The sequence below is a fragment of the Aotus nancymaae genome, unplaced genomic scaffold (genome assembly GCF_030222135.1).
Source record: "Aotus nancymaae isolate 86718 unplaced genomic scaffold, 86718_ANA_hifiasm-v0.15.2.pri h1tg000040l, whole genome shotgun sequence".
Classification (NCBI taxonomy): Eukaryota; Metazoa; Chordata; class Mammalia; order Primates; family Aotidae; genus Aotus; species Aotus nancymaae.
Genome location: NW_026988454.1, coordinates 42,154,417 through 42,173,961, shown reverse-complemented (window position 1 = coordinate 42,173,961; position 19,545 = coordinate 42,154,417). Strand labels below are relative to the sequence as shown.

Sequence of the window (19,545 nt, the reverse complement as noted above, 5' to 3'; positions counted from 1 at the left end):
CCCTTGAAGGCAAGGGATCAGAAAACCTGGCTGTGGCCATGGACCCTCCAGGCTCCCCACTGCTGGTGGTTGGGCACTCTAGCTCCCTGTGGGGAGGGCCTACAGTATGATTTGGATATCACCCCTTGGGCATTCAATACATGGCCCCTGTGGTTGACTGTTCTGAGGGGAATGACCAGGGAAGAAATCTCCTCCGGGGGACATATGCACTGTGTGGCCAATTATGAGCTCCCCCTTGACTTTGGCATGGATATAGGACTCATAGGAACCATGGGGAGCTCAGGAGGTGTGGTACCATCACCCAGGGCAGAAGCTCTTGGCAGCTGCATTGTTATGCATGGATGAAAAGTTAGCCTGTATTTTGCCTGAGGGATGTGATTTACCTCTGTTAGTAGCTGTGTCTGCTCTGTCATTTCGACCGTAGGTTAACATGCTCCAGCTGCACGGTAAACTGGGCCCACACCTACACTGAGGTGATCAATGTTTCCAACTGTTGGCTCTTCACTGCCCTTCCAGTGGCAGCTGCAGATGGCTTGTCCTGGTATATACATTCAGTGTCTGCAAAGAAGTGGACATGGCCAGAGACTTGGGGTCCATGGTTGATGCCTGGAACACAACACAGAAAGCTTTGGACAAAGGACACTCTAAGACCCATGGCACTCCCGCCACCTAGCTGGTCCATAGCATTTATGATGGGTGGGGCTGGTTAGTGGGGGAACATGTAGTACCCTCAGTTCATGTGTCGCAGTGCATAGAGCAACGCTGGGATGATACCACTGTGGGATGGGTACCTGTCACAGCCTGCGTAAATGTAATGCATGTCACCATACCAAAGATATGGTGGAACAAGCAGCCCCACCAAGGTTGGGTCCCAATGGACTTTGTGCCTCCTGGGAATTTATGGGTCTATGGGGACAAAGGCTGGCCTTACTTACCAGTGAACTGGACTGGATGTTGGACCTGGGGATGGTCTTATGTACCTGCCACTGTTCTCTCCACACTGCCCAGACACCTGCATTACTGGGAGGCGCTACACTCAGTTTTTGCGAATGCAACAAGCCCCCTGGTGGTTCTACTCCTTCACAGTGACTATCCCTGGAGTGTGTGTCACAACTGTAGAAGCGCAAGTTACTGCTCTTGCAGAGCACGCTTCTCGGGCTCTGAATTACACCCGAGTGGCCCTCCTCCTATTAACGGATGAGGTTGATCAGATGAGAAAGATGGTGTTGCAAAACCAAATAGCCTTAGACATAGTAACTGCTGCACAAGGAGGCACCTTTGCCCTTTTAGGAACACAATATTGTACCTTTATTCCTGACAAGTGGCAGAACATAACGGCAGCCCTCCAAGAGGTCTGATGGGAGATTAAGGTAGCTGAGAGCCTTACTGACGACCCCCTGCAGAGATGGTGGGCATCCTTGGGCTCTGGCCTATGCTGGGCCCTAACAGTCATAAGTAGTACAGCTAAGATCCTAGTAGAGAGCTGGTGCTTTCTATATTATTATTGTGGGTTATGAATTAAGGGCTCCACCCTATGGGCATGTATCCCTACCTAAAAGATTCCCCTCAGTCTAGGGGGTGAAATGTAAGGGAAATGACTGCGTTTTAGTCAGGATTAGGCTGAGGTAGCCTTCTGGTGCAGCACTGACTCAGTGGGTTTGGAGTGTAGGCGCACAACTCTGCACATTATGTAACCATGCCACATGAGGCACGTTAGGTGACCACTTACGAGTCTGTGGTTGGCTTGGATCCACTATTGTCTGTAAAAGGTATAACTACCCTGCTGATGCTGTATGTATGGCCTGCACCCAAAGAGAGAATAAAGCCATGTTGAAACCTGAGTCTTTCCAGCTACTTACCACCAGCCCACCAACTTCCCTCTGACCTCAGTTTGGGCTAGAATCTAACAAACAGTAATAAAGAATTCTTTTTTCTTGAGTTCAAACTATTAATAATCATTTACTCCGCATTGTAATTATAGAGTTGTCATTCAGAAGATAAATTCCAGGCAAGTGGCAGATATCTTCTAAGGAAAAACATTTTTAAGAATAATGTTCAAATGTTTGTAGACATTGCTGGTGGACTCAGGAGCTATTATTTTATTGATCTTCATTTCGTTATTTTCTTTCCAAATGTTTATTTATAGCAACATATATATATGTTTTTTTCTATCTTTAAAAAACGTCTTTCCTCAGCAAGGAAAGTTTAGGACTAATTAAAAACTCCCGGCCGGGCGCGGTGGCTCAAGCCTGTAATCCCAGCACTTTGGGAGGCCGAGGCGGGTGGATCACGAGGTCAAGAGATCGAGACCATCCTGGTCAACATGGTGAAACCCCGTCTCTACTAATACAAAAAATTAGCTGGGCACGGTGGCGCGTGCCTGTAATCCCAGCTACTCAGGAGGCTGAGGCAGGAGAATTGCCTGAACCCAGGAGGCGGAGATTGCGGTGAGCCGAGATCGCGCCATTGCACTCCAGCCTGGGTAACAAGAGCGAAACTCCGTCTCAAAAAAAAAAAAAAAAAAAAAAAAACTCCCATTTGGTAGATAGATAATGAAATGAGATAATGGTTAAGTGACTAGTATAAAGTCTAACCCAGTAGAAGCTTCCAAAGTCTCTCTGTGAACTGTGATGTTAGTTATTTATGAAAATTATGGTAGACAAAACATTCAAAATAAAACTGTGGGGCCACAGAACACCTTCTGATTATAAATACTTGAACTTTATCTGGGGTTCTTTTGTGTGCATGTTTTCATGCCAAGAGTAAAAATTCCACAATCCTAATAGATGGAGTTGTTTTCCTACTAAACATATATCAAGTAATGGACTTTACCCTCTTTCTGCTTTTTGATACAGAGCAACTACACATACATATGTGTGTTGCTTCTGAAAAGATCACGCACCTTGCTTCCTGAAGATTGGGTATCCATGGATACTGCAAAGAGTTTCCAAAGAAACGCTGCTTAGAATTTTCACCATGCCAGCCTCAAAGGCTTTTGAATAGAAAGTGACATTTGAATTAAAGGGACAGGCATCATTGTTCTACACCAAAATACTGGGCAGGTTTGCAGAAATCGTCTTCCTTTCTGCACTATTCAATGTAAAGGCAGAGAGGTTGGATTATTTATCCTATAAAAGGGGGATAAAGGGAAGACATCGGGTTGATATATTCCCTACCCAAGGCTCAATGACCTATTTATATTTCTCACCTAATGATACATGTTCTTATAATCAAGGTCTCAAGATTTATACATCAGACAGGGAAAAATACACAGAGCAAGACAAGTTGCATTTTTATATGTCCCAGTTTATATCCCTAAATGACAAAAAGTATTGGGAAGAGGGGCAGAGCCTACTATTAGTTTACAAGGTTTACAAGCCTATGATTAGGAGTCTGAAGCAGGCTACAGTGAAATTCAAAATGTGGCTCAAGAGAGTGAATCTGAATAAGGCAGCAATTTCATCTGGGGAGAGAATACCTTACCAGTACATTTTCTTTTCTGGACCCTTATCACTAAATCAGCTGAAAAATCTGTTCTTAAAAGCAATCATAATGAAATTTTCTATTGTTCAATGAATCTGGCCTTCAGGGATATAGGAAATTAAGTCAGAATAAGATAATTTTAAATCTCCAATAAATACTCCAAAGTTTTAGGTGTTTAATATTTATTTAGTTCACAAAAAGGCACTGCCCCCTCCAGTCTTCATCCATGAAACTTTCATGACTACCTCTCTGCTTTGTGGCTTCTTTTAGTGCCCAAGTTATATCACATTTCTCGCTGAAGTTCAGACAATTGAAAACAGACTTACATCTAGGGAAATCAACAGACCAACAATGGCAAAACACAATACCATGAAATGGAAAAATAATGTTTGTTACAGGAGTGCAGCAATTTAGCGAACGTCTCAGGAGTGCGGCTCACTGGCAGCTGCAGCTATGTTAGCGTTTCTCTCTGCCTCAAGTTCAGAAACAAGCTGGACTATCTCAGGGTGACTGAATTTTCCTGTAAAAGCAAAGAACAGAGAAAAACACATTCCCATATTGACAAGAGAACATATCCATTTCCCCAGCTTGATCCCAGGGCTCACTAGGCGCTCTAGTCTGTGATCTGACCCACACTTCATTCCAAAGCAGAATGAGATTCCAGGTCCTGGGAAGGGGCTGGAAGGACCATTTGGCATTCACGCTCTGTTACTACAGGTACAACTGAGACTAAGGATGAGACTCAGGCAAGGAATCATCAATTAGGCAGAGCTAAACTTCACCAGACTCCTGAGTGTCTCTACCAGGAACTACAGGAAAATTCAAGTGTGAGAGCCCAGAAAGCTGAAGACAATCTCTGCCCATTCCAAATCTGCAATTAAGTAAGGAGAATGAAGCACCTATATATGAAAAGACAAGGAGGAAGACCACAGGGGCTAGGCTGGCTCAGGATGTAAACAAGGATGCAGGTGTCTCTCTTGTAAACACCTCTACACTTCAATTGGCTGATTTGTGCTGTCTTCCTTGCTCCTCAGACCTCCCCAGATTTCTGCTCTGATAGCAGCCAAGCTCTAAGCTATCATAGGTCCATGGTGATAGCATGGGGGACTGTTCAACCCAACATCTCTTCCTTCACAGCCTTTTCTTGCCTGTGTCTTTTGTTGCTTACTGTTCATTCCACATTAAACTCTATTCCATTTATTTCCTATCCTCAACCTCTTATCTGAATGTTCCCTTCCCTTTCTTTTTAGATGCTCCACATGAAAGGGTCAGAAGAGGGTACCCACAGTGGGCTTCCCTAATGTTAATGTTGGTCACAACACTGAGTAAGCCAAACTAAAATGGACTCTTGTTGAAAATGGTGGTGAGTACCTGCCGTGGAATCATAGAAGTCTTGTAGTCTTCCAGGTTTTTGTTCAAGGTCTTCATACTCAGATGCCTGAAGAATCATCTCACATTGGTCTAGCTGCTTCACAAATTTGGCTTCTGCACTAGACTGGGTCTCATACTCCTAAGTAAAGGGACAATTAAGGCAGCATGATTAGTGCTGCATAATAGGGTATCCCAGGAAAATTCTGACTCTGGTACCCAAAATCAGAGTGACAGCTACAAGTATATTCTGTATTGGCCCCATTTCTCTACTGTTTACAAATCCTTCAGAGACACTTCTTCTGTAATTTCACAACCTAACACCAGGACTCTATACAAGAAAGATGTGCTCACCATTCTAAGTATTCTATCAGATGCCGTGAAAGTATCATATGCTCATCTTAGGTAATTCTAAGATCTTTTCTTCCTGTTCAATACTCCGTCTTCATTTTAAGATCATTATTCTTTAATCTATCTACCTAAGTAGTTTAGATATTTTTAACCTCAAGCTGATATTTCATCTTATGCCACTCAAACTTGTATTTCCCTCTCCATTTCATGTCAAGTTTTCCTTTTCATTTGTAAGTGAATTTCTAGCTTTATCATTTACTTTTGGTTACCACTTTGTCTGGGAATCTCTGTGCTTACTTTCCACATAGGGTAGATTTAATTAAGTCCCTCTGAGTTAACGCTATTGAGGATACAGCCAAGATCTGAGGATTTTACATGCACTGGTATGTGCATGTGTAGCAGGTGGGAGGTGGTGTTGGTGGCGGGGGGTGAGCAGCTTTTCTGCCTTTTCCTTCCCATGGGCCCCTCCCTCTGCAGTGCAGACTTCAAACAAGAATCTTCAAGAGGTCTGCTTCTTACAGAATGACGCATGCCACACAACCACAAGTCCCAATTAATAATATATAGATTCATTTTCCTATTAAAACTAAAGTGCTCCCAACTGGTTTCCCTGCCAAGTTTTTGTTTGTAATTCTACCCCAGATGTGTTCAGATAATAAACCTGTCATGGTTTCTTGGCAGGGTGATGTGACATGAATCACTTAAAGGTTTCTTAGTTTTTATTACATGCTTATTCTTATAAAGGCAGCTACTTGGATTTGATAAAGCTGAGAACTGTACAGAGGAATCATTTCAATATGGAACCAAAAACATTTTGTTTTATCTCAAAGGCACTGAAAAATAATTTCATTTTATATATTTATTCACATTCAGAGTTATATATTTACGTTTAATAAATTCGAGTTCATGATTTAACAAAAGGAAATGAAATACTCGAAGCATAGCAGTCTAGAATTTTTTTTCTGTTAAAAGTTCAAAGTGAGAAAAATATTTAAAGACCATTAGGAAATACACGTTATAACAAATTCTCATGAACTTACACATTTCTTTTAAAAGAAATATAAATTATTGAAATTTTGCCTCAAAAAATAATGATCTAGGCATTCTCCAATAAAAAGACAGAACATACAAAATAATACTACAGACAGAACTCTAGGAGTGAGAAGAATGCATGGCATTTGGAGAAATTATTGCAAGTAGTTCTTAATGTCAGGACGAGTCAGGTTCAGGTTTGCTTTTTTTTTTTTGAGACGGAGTCGTGCTCTATCACCCAGGCTGGAGTGCAGTGGTGCAATCTTGGCTCACTGCAACCTCCGCCTCCAGGGTTCAAGTGATTCTCCTGCCTCAGCCTCCCAGGTAGCTGGGACTACAAGCACTTCCACCACGCTCGGCTAATTTTTTGTATTTTGAGAAGAGATGGGGTTTCACCATGTTAGCCAGGATGGTCTAGATCTCCTGACCTCGTGATCTGCCCGCCTCAGCCTCCCAAAGTGTTGGGATTACAGGTGTGAGCCACTGCGCCTGGCCACCAGATTTGCATTTTAGAAAGGTCATTCTAACTACAGGTGGATAATATCTAGTTTGGAAGCAGAGAAATAAGACTTTGTAGCATTAGCAGAGAAGTTATAGGAATCTGATCTAAGATAGTAGCTGTGAAGACGGAGAGAAGCGGTAGGATTTAAGAAATATTAAGGATAAAGAAATGAACTAAAATATAACAGTAAATGAGAAAGAAACCTGAAAATGACTGCCTGGTTTCTGATTTAAGTAACTAGGTCCAATAAAATAGTGAGCAAAAGAGAAGAAACAGATAAAAACTGACACAGCAAAGAAACAGTAAAACCCAAACCTCATGGATAACATATACATCAAAACTAAGGGACATGACATTCCCACCAATTCCAGATATATGCAAGTAGAGACAAACCATCTCTAAGCCTTGCATTCAATCAGCATCTGTCTGGGAGCAACAGAATGAATGTCTGATGGACCTGAGAACAGGAGAATCTCAAAAGAGCCAACAGATATTCTCTAGAAAACTCACATTTTAAAAACAGTAGTTGATACTGGGAAGGATCTTGCCCACTCCAATAGTGGATAAGCACAAGGAGCTTAAGCCCAGTCCTAGTGAATTCTCCAATCTAATCTGCTGGGGCTCCTTTCCAGGAGAGGGCCCATATGAGGAGAAGGTACTGGGAAGAAAATTAAAATTGAGTGGGATACAGATAACACAGATTAAGAAAAAACCCATATAAAAATGGGGAAGGGAAACAAAACCAGGAGGACATCTATTAAAGCAAGCCAACATATTTTTTTTAATGCTACGTTAGAAAAAACACATACAATAACAACAAAAGCAGAAGCTTTGTGAAGTTAAAAAAGCAACTTGTGAGGGGGGCACCAAGATGGCCAAGAGAAGCCAGCACTGGAATGCAGCTCCCAGCAAATGAGACGCTGAGGGCTAGAGGACTTCACGATTCCAAACCAAACAAGGTTCCGGGTTTGTTTCTGTGGGATTGATAGCGCACTGAAATTAGGCCCAGGGAAGCAAATGGAGGTGGGTTCGTGTCCCCACCTGAAACATGCAGCTGGCTTGGACTTAACCCCCCCAGTGTTCCGTTTCGGATCCTGTGCTTACGTCATCCCTCCTGCAGCCCACCTCCATGAGAGCCCTGCCAGATGGTGGGGCGTCGATGCAAATCCGAGCAGCAGTTACTAGTCGCAGCAAGTTGTCGCAGGGACCTGGGAGGGAGTTTGGACGAATGCCAGCGAGATGGACCCTCCCACAGAGAGAGGCAGAGTTGAAAGCAGGGAAACAGACCATAAGGCCTGGCAGGTCCCACCTCCACAGAACTCAAACTAAAGCCCTTGCTAGAGAGCTTGGCTGCAAATACACCAGCTTCACCCCAACCAGGAAGATCAAGCTTTGGGAGAGATGCCATTGGGAAGGCGGGGCCAATCTCACCTGCAAACAAACTCCAGGAAGGACTACCCACCCAGCAACCTGACTGAACCAGAGAGCCCAGCAACGACCTCTACAGGCCAAAAAAGATACAGCTCCAACCTCAACAGAAAAAAACGTCCACTCAGAGACTCCTCCTGAAATCACCAACTTCAAAGATTAAAAAGAGAGAAATCCACGAAGACAGGAAAAGACCAGCACAAAAAGGATGAAACCATCAAAGAACAGAACACCTCTTCTCCCAGGGATCACAACTCCTCACCATCAAGGGAACAAAAAAAGACAGAGAATGAATCTGACGAATTGACAAAAGCAAGCTTCAGAAGGTGGGTAATAACAAACTTCTCTGAGTTAAAAGACCATGTTCTAACCCAATGCAAAGAAGCTAAGAACGTTGAAAAAAGGTTAGACAAAACGCTAACTAGAATAACTAGCTTAAAGAAGAACATAAATGACTTGATAGAGCTGAAAAACACAGCATGAGAACTTCGTGAGGCATACACAAGTTTCAACAGCCGAATTGATCAATCAGAAGAAAGGATATCAGAGATAGAAGATCAAATCAATGAAATAAAACAAGAAGGCAAGATTAGAGAAAAAAGAGTAAAAAAAAATGAACAAAGCCTCCAAGAACTATGGGATTATGTGAAAAAACCTAATCTACGCTTGATCAGCATACCTGAATGTGATGGGGAGAATGAATCCAAGTTGGAAAACACTCTTCAAGATATTATCCAAGAGAACTTTCCCAACCTAACAAGGCAGGCCAACATTCAAATCCAGGAAATACAAAGAACACCACAAAGATATTCCTCAAGAAGAGCAACCCCAAGGCACATAGTTGTCAGATTCACCAGGGTTGAAATGAAGGAAAAAATCCTAAGGGCAGCCAGAGAGAAAGGTCGAGTCACCCACAAAGGAAAGACCATCAGACTCACAGCGGATCTCTCGGCAGAAACCCTGGAAGCTAGAAGGCAGTGGAGACCAATATTCAACATCCTTAAAGAAAAGAACTTTCAACCCAGAATTTCATATCTGGCCAAACTAAGCTTCATAAGTGAAGGAGAAATAAAATCCTTTATGGACAAGCAACTGCTGAGAGATTTCGTCACTACGAGACCTGCCTTATAGGAGCTACTGAAGGAAGTGCTAAACAGGGAAAGGAACAACCACTACCAGACACAGCAAAAACATACCAAATGGTAAAGAATAACAACGCAATGAAAGAGCCACGTTAATTAATGGGCAAAACAACTAGCCAGTAACAAAATGGCAGGATCAAATTCAAACATAACAATATTGATGTTGAATGTAAATGGCCTAAATGCCACAATCAAAAGACACAGACTGGCAAACTGGATAAAAAGTCAAGACCCATCAGTGTGCTGTATTCAGGAGACTCATCTCACATGCAAAGACTCACACAGACTCAAAATAAACAGATGGAAGAAGATTTACCAAGCAAATGGAGAACAAAAAAAACCAGGGGTAGCAATCCTAGTCTCTGATAAAACGGAGTTTAAACCAACAAAGATCAAAAGAGACAAAGAAGGGCATTATATGATGGTAAAAGGATCAATGCAACAAGAAGAGCTAACTATCGCAAATATTTATGCACCCAATGCAGGAGCACCCCGATACATAAAGCAAGTTCTTAAAGACCTACAAAGAGACTTAGACTCCCGCACAATCATAGTGGGAAACTTTAACACTCCACTGACAATACTGGACAGATCAACGAGACAGCAAGTCAACAAGGATATCCAGGACTTGAATGCAGATTTGGACCAAGTGGACCTAATAGACATTTACAGGACACTCCACCCCAAATCCAAAGAATACACATTCTTCTTAGCACCACATTGCACTTACTCTAAAATTAACCACACAATTGGAAGTAAATCACTCCTCAGCAAATGCAAAAGAACAAAAATCATAACAAACAGTCTCTCAAACCACAGTGAAATCAATTTAGAACTCAGGATTAAGAAAAGCACTCAAAACCGCACAATCACATGGAAACTAAACAACTTGCTCCTGAATGATGAATGGATAAACAATGAAATGAAGGCAGAAATAAAAATGTTCTTTGAAACCAATGAGAATGAAGACAAAATGTACCCTTTAAAACAGTGTCTAGAGGGAAATTTATAGCAATAAATGCCCACATGAGAAACAAGGAAAGATCTAAAATCGACACCCTATCATCAAAATTGAAAGAGCTAGAGGAGCAATATCAAAAAAACTCAAAAGCTAGCAGAAGACAAGAAATAACTAAGATCAGAGCAGAACCAAAGGCGATAGAGACACAAAAAACCCTTCAAAAAATCAAAAAATCCAGGAGCTGGTTTTTTGAAAAGATCAACAAAATAGACCACTAACTAGACTAATAAAAAAGAAAAGAGAGAAGAATCGATGCAATAAAAAATGATAAAGGGGAGATCATCACTGATTCCTCAGAAATACAAACTACCATCAGAGATTACTACAAACAACCCTATGCACATAAACCAGTAAATCTGGAAGAAATGGATAAATTCCTGGACACTTGCACCCTCCCAAGATTAAACCAAGAAGAAGTGAAACCCTGAAAAGACCAATAACAAGGTCTGAAGTTGAGGCAGCAATTAATAGCCTACCAACCAAAAAAAGTCCAGGTCCAGACAGGTTCACAGCTGAATTCTACCAGACATAAAAAGAGGAGCTGGTACCATTCCTGTTGAAACTATTCCAAACAATACAAAAAGAGGGACTCCTCCCTAACTTTTTCTATGAGACCATCATCATCCTGATACCAAAATCTGGCAGAGACACAACTAAAAAAGAAAACTACAAGCCAATATCCATGATAAACATTGATGCAAAAATCTTCAATAAAATACTGGAAAACCGAATCCAACAGCACATCAAAAAGCTTATCCACCATGATCAAGTAGGATTCATCCCGGGGATGCAAGGCTGGTTCAACATATGTAAATCTATAAACGCAATTCACCACATAAACAGAACCAAAGACAAAAACCACATGATTATCTCAAGAGATGCAGAGAAGGCCTTCGACAAAATTTAACAGCCCTTTATGCTAAAAACTCTAAATAAACTAGGTATCGATGGAACATATCTCAAAACAATAAAAGCTATTTACGACAAACCCACAGCCAATATCATACTGAATGGGCAAAAATTAGAAGCATTCCCTTTGAAATATGGCACTAGACAAGGATGCCCTCTCTCACCACTCCTATTCAATATAGTATTGGAAGTTCTAGCCAGAGCAATTAGTCAAGAAAAAGAAATAAAGGGCATTCAATTAGGAAAAGAAGAAGTCAAATTGTCCCTATTTGCAGATGACATGATTGTATATTTAGAAGAACCCAATGTCTCAGCCCAAAACCTCAAGCTGATAAGCAACTTCGGCAAAGTCTCAGGATACAAAATCAATGTGCAGAAATCACAAGCATTCCTATACACCAATAACAGACAGAGAGCCAAATCATGAGCAAACTCCCATTTACAATTGCTACAAAGAGAATAAAATACCTAGGAATATAACTAACAAAGGAAGTAAAAGATCTCTTCAAGGAGAACTACAAACCACTGATCAAGGAAATAAGAGAGGACACAAACAGGTGGAAAAACATTCCATGCTCATGGTTAGGAAGAATAAATATTGTGAAAATGGCCATACTGCCCAAAGTAATTTATAGATTCAATGGTATTCCCATCAAGCTACCACTGACTTTCTTCACATAACTGGAAAAAAACACTTTAAACTTCATATGGAACCAAAAGAGAGCCCGCATAGCCAAGAAAATCCTAAGCAAAAAGAACAAAGCTGGAGGCATCATGCTACCTGACTTCAAACTATGCTACAAGGCTACAGTAATCAAAACAGCATGGTACTGGAACCAAAACAGAGATATAGACCAATGGAACAGAACAGAGGACTCGGAAGCAAAGCCACACATCTACAACCATCTGATCTTTGACAAACTGGATAAAAACAAGCAGTGGGGAAAGGATTCCCTGTGTTATAAATGGTGTTGGGACAACTGGCTAGCCATAGGCAGGAAGCTGAAACTGGACCCTTTCCTTACACCTTATACAAAAATTAACTCCAGATGGATTAAAGATTTAAACATAAGAACTAACACCATAAAAACCCTATTAGAAAACCTAGGCAAAACCATTCAGGATACAGGCACAGGCAAGGACTTCATGCCTAAATCACCAAAAGCAATGGCAACAAAAGCCAAAATAGAAAAATGGGACCTAATTAAATTTAAGAGCTTCTGCATAGCAAAAGAAACAATCATTAGAGTAAACCAGCAACCAACAGAATGGGAAAAAATTTTTGCAATCTACCCATCAGACAAAGGGCTAATATCCAGAATCTACAAAGAACTAAAGCAAATTTACAAGAAAAAACAAACAAATCCATTCAAAAGTGGGCGACGGATATGAACAGACATTTTTCAAAAGAAGACAAATATGCAGCCAACAAACATGAAAAAATGCTCATCATCATTGGTCATTAGAGAAATGCAAATCAAAACCACATTGAGATACCATCTCATGCCAGTTAGAATGGCGATCATTAAAAAATCTGGAGACAACAGATACTGGAGAGGATGTGGAGAAAAAGGAACACTTTTACACTGTTGGTGGGAGTGTAAATCAGTTCAACCATTGTGGAAGACAGTGTGGTGATTCCTCAAGGATCCAGAAATAGAAATTCCATTTGACCCAGCAATCCCATTACTGGGTATATATCCAAAGGATTAGAACTCATTCTATCATAAAGACACATGCACACGTATATTCATTGTGGCACTATTTACGATAGCAAAGACCTGGAACCAACCCAAAAGCTCATCAATGATAGACTAGACAAAAAAAATGTGACACATAAACAACATGGAATATTATGCAGCCATAAAAAACGAGTTTATGTCCTTTGTAGAGACATGGATGAACCTAGAAACCATCAGTCTCAGCAAACTGACACAAGAATAGAAAACCAAACAACGCATGTTTTCACTCATAGACGGGTGATGAACAATGAGAACACTTGGGCACAGGGAAGAGAACAACACTCACAGAGCTAGGTGGGGGGGGTGGGAGGGACACAGTGGGTGGGAGGGGAGGATGGCGAGGGATAACACCAGGAGAAATGCCTGATGTAGGCGACGGTTGGGGGTGGGGAACGGAGACAGCAAACCACCATGGCATGTATGTACCTATACAACAATACTGCAGGATGCAGGCTGTGCACATGTACCCCAGAGCCCAAATACAATTTAAAAAAAAAAAAAGCAACTTGTTCTTACACAAAAAATAGATTGTGAGGTAATGCATATGTTAATTAGCTTGTTTAGCCATTCCACAACATTTGCATATTTCAAAATATCATGTTGTGAGCCATAAACAATTTTGTTAATTTAAAATAAAAAACAAAAAGCAAAGAAAAAGGGCAATGTGAACCAAATTTCCATTCAAAGTACAGTAAAATGAATTGACCATCAAAATAAGCATGACCATCAAAATAAGCAATAGAAAATCACAAAAGTCAGATCCCATACAGATATCTCATAAGATAAAAATAAGAAGCAAAATAACATCTCACAGACAATTTGTGTTGAAAAGACATATCAAAGAGAGATTACAATTTAAAAAGAGATTTTACAATTTAAAAGAACACTCCCCCAAGTGTTCTCATTGTTCATCACCCGTCTATGAGTGAAAACATGCGTTGTTTGGTTTTCTATTCTTGTGTCAGTTTGCTGAGACTGATGGTTTCTAGGTTCATCCATGTCTCTACAAAGGACATTAAGAAAATGATACAAGATGGGAGTCCCGGGCAAAATGAATAAGAACAGCTCCGGTCTGCAGCTCCCAGCCAGATCAGCACAGAAGGCAGATGATTCCTGCATTTTCAACTGAGGTACATGGTTCATCTCATTGGGACTGGTTAGACAGTGGGTGCAGTCCATGGAGGGCGAGCTGAAGCAGGGTGGAGCACTGCCTCATCTGAGAAGTGCAAGTGGTCGGGGAACTCTATCCACTAGCCAAGGGAAGCCATGAGGGACTGTGCCATGAGGAATGGTATTCCGGCCCAGATACTGTGCTTTTGCCAGGGTCTTCACAACCCACGGGCCAGGAGATTCCCTTGGGTGCCTACACCACCAGGGCCCTGGGTTTCAAGCATAAAACAGGGTAGTGTTTGGGCAGACACTGAGCAAGCTGCAGAAGTTTTTTTTGTACCCCAGTAGCACCTGCGGCTCCAGCAAGACACAACCTTACACTTCCCTGGAAAGGGGGCTGAAACCAGGAAGCTAAGTGGTCTTGATCAGTAGATCCCACCACCACAGAACCCAGCAAGCTAAGATACATTGGCTTGAAATTCTTGCTGCCAGCACTGCAGTCTGAAATCGACTTGGGACACTCAAGCTTGGTGGGGGAAGGAGCATCCACCATTATTGAGGCTTGAGTAGGCAGTTTGCCCCTCACAGTCTAAACAAAGCCACCTGGAAGTCTGAACTGGGCAGAGGCCACTGCAGTGCTCCAAAGCCACTGTAGCCAGACTGTCTTTCTAGATTCCTCCTCTTTGAGCAGGGCATCTCTGAAAGAAAGGCAGCAGACCCAGTCAAGGTCTCATAGATAAAACTCCCATCTCCCTTTGGCCAGGCGTGGTGGCTCACACCTGTAATCCCAGCACTTTGGGAGGCCGAGGTGGGCGGATCACAAGGTCAAGAGATCGAGATCATCCTGACCAACATGGTGAAACCCCATCTCTACTAAAAATACAAAAAAAAATTAGTTGGGTGTGGCGGCGCGCACCTGTAGTCCCAGCTACTGGGGAGGCTGAGGCAGGAGAATTGCTTGAACCCAGGAGGCGGAGTTTGCAGTGAGCCGAGATCGCACCACTGCACTCCAGCCTGGTGCATGGCAACAGAGCAAGACTCTGTCTCAAAAAAGAAAAAAAAAAACTCCCATCTTCCTGGGACAGACCACCTGGGGGAAGGGATGGCTGTGGGCACAGCTTCAGCAGACTCGAACGTTCCTGCCTGCCGGTTCTGAAGACAGCACCAGATCTCCCAGCATAGCACTTGAGCTCTGCTAAGGGACTGACTGCCTCTTCAAGTGGCTCCCCGTCCCCATGCCTCCTGACTGGGAGACACCTCCCAGCAGGGATCAACAGACACCTCATACAACAGAGCTCTGCTAGCATCTGGTGGGTGCCCCTCTGGGACAAAGTTTCCAGAGGAAGGAACAGGCAGCAATCTTTGCTGTTCTGTAGCCTCCACTGGTGATACCCAGGCAAACAGGCTCTGGAGTGGACCACCAGCAAACTCCAACAGACCTGTATCAGAGGGGCCTGATGGTTAGAAGGAAAACTAACAAACAGAAAGGAATAGCATCAACATCAACAAAAAGAACATCCACACAGAACCGCCTTCCGAAGGTCACCAACATCAAAGACCAAAGGTAGATAAATCCATGAAGATGAGGAAAACCCAATGCAAAAAGGCTGAAAATTCCAAAAACCAGAATGTCTTTTCTCTTCCAAAGGATCACAACTCCTCACAAGCAAGTGAACAAAACTGGACAGAGAATTCGTTTGATGAATTGACAGAAGTAGGCTTCAGAAGGTGGATAATAACAAACTCCTCTGAGCTAAATAAGCATGCTCTAACCCAATGCAAGGAAGCGAAGAACCTTGAAAAAATGTTAGAGGAATGGCTAACTAGAATAACTAGTATAGAGAAGAACATAAATGACCTGATGGAGCTAAAAAACACAGCTCAAGAACTTCATGAAACATACACAAGTATCAATAGTCGAATAGATCAAGCAGAAGAAAGGATATCAGAGATTGAAGAGCAACTTAATGAAATAAAGTGTGAAGACAAGATTAGAGAAAAAAGAATAAAAAGGAAGAACAAAGTCTCCAAGAAATATGGGACTATGTGAAAAGACCAAATTACATGTGATTGGTATACCTGAAAGTGACAGGGAGAATGGAACCAAGTTGGAAAGGAGAACTTCCCCAACCTAGCAAGACAGGCCAACATTCAAATTCAGGAAATGCAGAGAACACCACAAAGATACTCCTTGAGAAAAGCAACTCCAAGACACATAATTGTCAGATTTCATCAAGGTTGAAATGAAGGAAAAAATGTTAAGGGCAGCCAGAGAGAAAGGTTGGGTTACCCACAAAGAGAAGCCCAACAGACTAACAGAGGATCTCTGCAGAAACCCTACAAGCCAGAAGAGAGTAGGGGCCAATATTCAACATTCTTAAAGAAAATAATTTTTAACCCAGAATTTCATATCCAGCCAAACTAAGCTTCATAAGCAAAGAAGAAATAAAATCCTTTACAGACAAGCAAATACTAAGAGATTTTGTCACCACTAGGTCTGCCTCACAAGAGCTCCTGAAGGAAGCACTAAATATGGAAAGGAAAAACCAGCACCAGCCACTGCAAAAATATAACAAATTGTAAAGACCATCAACACTATGAAGAAATTGCATCAACTAACAGGCAAAAGAACCAGCTAGCATCTATTATAAAGACACATGCACACGTTTATTGCAGCATTGTTCACAATAGCAAAGACTTGGAACCAACCCAAATGCCCATCAATGATAGACTAGATAAAGAAAATGTGGCAAATATACACCATGGAATGCTATGAAGCCATAAAAAAAGGACAAGTTCATGTCCTTTGCAGGAACATGGATGAAACCGGAAACCATCATTCTCAGCAAACTAACACAGGAACAGAAAACAAACACCGAATATTCTCACTCATAAGTGGGAGTAGAACAATGAGAACATATAGGCACAGAGAGGGTAACATCACACATTGGGGCATGTTGGTGGGTAGGGGGCAAGGGGATGGATAGCATTAGGTGAAATATTTAATGTAGATGAGGGGTACAGCAAATCATCAAGGCACATATATACCTAGGTAACAAACCTGCACCTTCTGCACGTGCATCTCAGAACTTAAAGTATTATTATAATAATAATAATAATAAAAGAAAATGATACAAGACATAGAAGAACAACATAAAAACAATGAAAGGTAAGATAAAAGGTTGTTTTAGAAATTAAGGCTAAGCAATAAAGAACACAAGGGTAATTAGAGATGATAAATAATGCCTTAAGAGAAACAGAAATGGAAAAGGAGGATAAGTTTAAAAGTTGAACAGAAATGATGATGTAAAGGATTTGAGATAAGGTGACAAATAGTGAAGACAGGCAAAGAAGAACCAACATACAGATATAGAGGAGTCCCAGGAAAAAGCAAAGCAAAGCAAAAGGAAAATTATACCTCAAGAAAACCTTAAAATTAAATTTTTTTTTTGAAATTTCAACATACATACTGAAAATGCATGCTAAATACCTAAGGATATTAACCCAGAATGAGCAACATGAAGACACATTCTAATAAAATTACCAGACTTAAAAGAAAAAAAAAAATCCTCTGGACACCTTTGTAAAAACAGTATCTGACATCTAAGAAAAATAAAATTATGATCAGACTTTGACAGCTTCTCCGTATTGTCAGAAGTTCAGTCAATTGGAGATACAGTTGGCTTAAATACCCTTTTAAAAACGTTTCTTCCCATTTGTCCCTCCAAGTACAGTTGGGGCTTGATGTACAGCAGCATAAGGATCCTGGGACCTTAAATCTTAAATCTGTTACTTCTATTTTCTTTTGATATAAATAATCTGACTTAAGATATTCAATAAAAGAAATTGGGAGCAAGGATTTTATATGCAGTGAAACTGACTTTCAAGTATAAAGAACACAGAGAAACTATTAATAACATGTAAGAAGAAGGAATGTTGTTCCTGTGAGCCTTTCATGAAGAATCTACTAGGCAACAAGCCGCAGAAAACCAAAACTGTTGAGAAATTGACGTAAGGACTGGCGATGAATACACCTATGTGGTTACTTGTAGAACTAAAACTAAATGCACTTTAAAAGGGGGAGGTTATAGTGTGTAGTGGCGAAATGTTTTAGCAATGTAAATATAGTCCAACTATTTAAAAAACTAGGATGACTCAGGGTAGTACAGGCAAAACCATTTTTTAAATTGTTTTCAGTAATCAGAATTAATGATGGTGGTATATACAACTGTCAGTCTGAGACTGGTTCATGTGTAAAGAAGGATAAAGCAAATGAGTATTTATAGAACATTCTAATGCTAGCATCCTCTCTGTACTACATACATAGCCAGGATTCCTGTTGTGGAAAAAAGGATATGCAACATAATAGAGAAGTGGTTAAGTAAAAACTCTATAGTACTGAATTTGAATTGAAAACATCAGTATGAACTCACAAGGTATTATGAGTGCAGTGACCATCCATGATGCTCATTATGTGGCCTTCAAATACCATTTTATATTTTAAAATAAACAAACAAAAAAACAAAACAGGAGGTCAGGGTGGAATATGCTCCAGATGAAGCTGGAATGACCTGCCATTTCTGCTATTGAAGAAGCATATTTACCCCCCTTTTCCTATATAAACTGTAATCGGAGTAGATGAGAGTGAAGCACAAAATTATTTCAGCTAATAAATGAAAACAAAAATAAAATATTAGGATATTACCATTCTGTAGCCCCCAAAGGATTAAGGGATGTAAGCATGAAGAAAAACTAGTCATTATGTGGCCCATGACAAAAGAACCCAACAAAGAATCCAACCTGAGTCTGTCCAGCCTGTGGATCTAACTGCCAATCTATATAAAGTAAGAGGACAGAGGTACGTGACCTGCATCATGAGTGTGCAGTTGGGAAACTGGGAAACTCTATAGGCCAAATGGTCTGGATTCAACAGGCAAATTAAAAGAAAAAGAAAGAGATGGAGGGGGAAACTGAAGATTAAAGGGGATTTAAAAGACATTAAGCTTTAAAAAAAAGTGAGCATGATTAAACTAAAATATCTAGAAATGAATACTTGAGTGATTAAGCCTTAAAGACATTCTAGTGATATCTGTGAAAACCAGAGTAGTGGTTACTTTTGTCAGGGGGAGGGTGTTTGGATAGGGGCACAGGTAAGAGCTTCTGGGGTGAATGAAAAAGTTCTAAATCTTTACCTGAGTTGTAGTTAGAAGAAAGTTATCTTTCTAATAACTCATTATGCTACTCTTGGGTTTTTGCATGGTTTTGAGTATTTTATTTCTCAATAAAAGGCTTTAAAATACTAAAAATGGCAGAAGAGAACAGGCATAGCCGTGAAGCTGTTCCTGTGGACGATCAGGTAGAGCTGTTCAGGAGGCTGCTGGGTTTGTGTGCCTGGGGCTTAGGAGGAAGGTTTTTCAGGAGAACGTATGGGGCAATCAGCATATTCGCTGAAGCACA

At 41.0% G+C, this 19,545-nt stretch overlaps 1 protein-coding gene across 6 annotated transcripts in view; it reads right to left on the bottom strand.

The window, feature by feature from the left end:
- Positions 1–19,545, bottom strand: part of HDDC2 (HD domain containing 2) — a 55,560-nt gene that overhangs the window by 21,608 nt on the left and 14,407 nt on the right. For 5 of the 6 annotated variants that reach the window (XM_064360720.1, XM_064360723.1, XM_064360721.1 and 2 more), the window contains exons 5-7: positions 4,855–4,993; positions 2,903–4,003; positions 384–1,802 (exon numbers count right to left, since the gene is read on the bottom strand). In XM_064360720.1, coding sequence (XP_064216790.1) covers positions 3,906–4,003; positions 4,855–4,993 — 237 coding nt within the window. In that variant the 3' untranslated portion in view covers positions 384–1,802; positions 2,903–3,905. The remainder of the gene's footprint in view (positions 1–383; positions 1,803–2,902; positions 4,004–4,854; positions 4,994–19,545) is intronic. The other variant, XM_064360719.1, reaches the window with a different exon arrangement.